Source organism: Eimeria mitis, genomic scaffold, assembly GCF_000499745.2.
Source record: "Eimeria mitis Houghton genomic scaffold, Emh_scaff3372, whole genome shotgun sequence".
Classification (NCBI taxonomy): Eukaryota; Apicomplexa; class Conoidasida; order Eucoccidiorida; family Eimeriidae; genus Eimeria; species Eimeria mitis.
Window position 1 is genome coordinate 4,514 of NW_013571712.1, and position 1,785 is coordinate 6,298.

At 55.5% G+C, this 1,785-nt stretch overlaps 1 protein-coding gene across 1 annotated transcript in view; it reads left to right on the forward strand.

The window, feature by feature from the left end:
* The window catches only part of EMH_0065300 (XRN 5'-3' exonuclease N-terminus domain-containing protein, putative), a gene marked incomplete at both ends in the record, with an annotated part of 5,028 nt that extends 3,452 nt beyond the window's left edge, over window positions 1-1,576 (forward strand). The window contains 2 exon segments of the mRNA XM_013498366.1: window positions 1-1,214; window positions 1,560-1,576. Of these exon segments, the coding sequence (XP_013353820.1) occupies window positions 1-1,214; window positions 1,560-1,576 (1,231 nt within the window).
* Between the last annotated feature and the right edge of the window lie 209 nt (window positions 1,577-1,785).

The following is a 1,785-nucleotide window of genomic DNA, read 5'->3' on the forward strand; positions in this document are numbered from 1 at the left end:
TCTAAGAGATCTCGCAGCAGCAGAAGCCTCTCCTGCTGCTGCTGCTGCTGCTGCTGCAGCTGGACGGACCGCAGCAACACCCCCCGGGGCATCAGCAGCAGCTACCACCGCAAGAAGAGCAGCAGCAGCAGCAGCAGCCCGAACCCCAGCAACACGAACCCCAACCCCAACACCAACCCCAACAACACCAACCCCAACAGCAGCAGCAGCAGCAGCAGCAGGAGCAGCAGCAGCAGCAAAGGTGCCTTTTGGTGTATATCGTCAGGATCTGTGTAGAAAGTATATATCGGGTTTATTTTTTTTGCTGCACTACTACCACAGTGGGGCCCCCTCGTGGGCTTGGTGTTACCCCCACAGCTACGCCCCCTTGGCCTCAGACTTGGGGGCCCTCGACCCGCATGCATTGAAGGTCACCTTGCCGCATGCAGCCCCAATCTCTCCCTATCAACAGCTCCTAGCTGTCCTGCCCCCCAGCAGCAGCAAACTCCTACCCAAACCCTATAGACGCATTCATACAGCAGCACCAGCAGCACCAGCAGCAGCAGCAGCAGCTGCAGCAGCAGCAGCAGCAGCAGCAGCAGCAGCTGAAACGGAAAGAAGAACTGCAACAGGGAATGCAGCAGCAGCAGCAGCAGAAGGAAACGCAGGGCAAAATGCTGCAGCAGCTGCAGCAGCTGGGAAAACGGGGATACATGCAGCAGCAGCAGGAGACGGGCAACCACAAGCAGCAGCAGCAACAGCAGCAGCAGCAGCAGCAGCAACAGCAGCAACAGCAGCAGCAGAGAACTCAATAAAGGAGCTGTTTCCCTCTTCCTTTCTAGTCGATCCCTGCCCCCTGCAGGCGATCCCGTATCCAGGCAAGGCAGCAGAGCTTGATGAGGAGCCGCCTGCAGCAGCAGCAGCAGCAGCAGCAGCAGCAGCAGCAGCAGCAGCAGCAGGAAAGGAAGCAGCAGCAGCAGCAGCAGCAGCAGATGCTGCAGTTACTGCAGCATATAAAGAAGGAAAAAAAGCATTAGAGAGAGCACTACAAAGAAAACCAACACAAGACAAAACAACACAGCTGCCTGAATGGCTACACAGACCCATCATTCCTTTCCTTAATATGCAGCGGCTGCGTGCTGCTGCTAAAGAAGCAGCAGCAGCAGCAGCAGCAGCAGCAGCAGCAACAGCAGCAGCAGCAGCGGCACCGGCAGCGGCCGATACACCAGCACAAGGTGGGGGACCAGCTGATGGGGGGCCCCCTTCAGGGGGGCCCCCCCCAGGGGGGCCCCCCGCAGGGGGGGCCCCCGCAGGGGGGGCCCCCGCAGGGGGGGCCCCCGCAGGGGGGGCCCCCAGCAATATCAGGGGCCCCTGGGGCCCCGAGGATTTCTTTTTAAATAGATTGGGGAGGCCCCATGTATTTGTTTCTCCTCGTTTGCTGCCGAAGACAAGAGGAGAGAGAAAAAAACAAATAAATAAAGAAAAAAAAAGGGTTTAGATAGGGTCTAAACCCTAATTAAAAGTAATTAGGGTTTAGGGTTTAGGGTTTAGGGTTTAGGGTTTAGGGTTTTGGGGTGTAGAGACCCCCACCTCATGAAGAGGGAGAAAGGGGGGTTTTGTAGACCCTGATATTCCCCGTATTTGAACTGTAAACCCTAAACCCTAAACCCTTCTAAACCCTAAACCCTTCTAAACCCTAAACCCTTCTAAACCCTAAACCCTTTTTAAACCCTAAACCCTAAACCCTTTTAATGATATCTCTTTTGGTCATTTGGGTTTACTGCAACAAACACAACAAACCCTCCT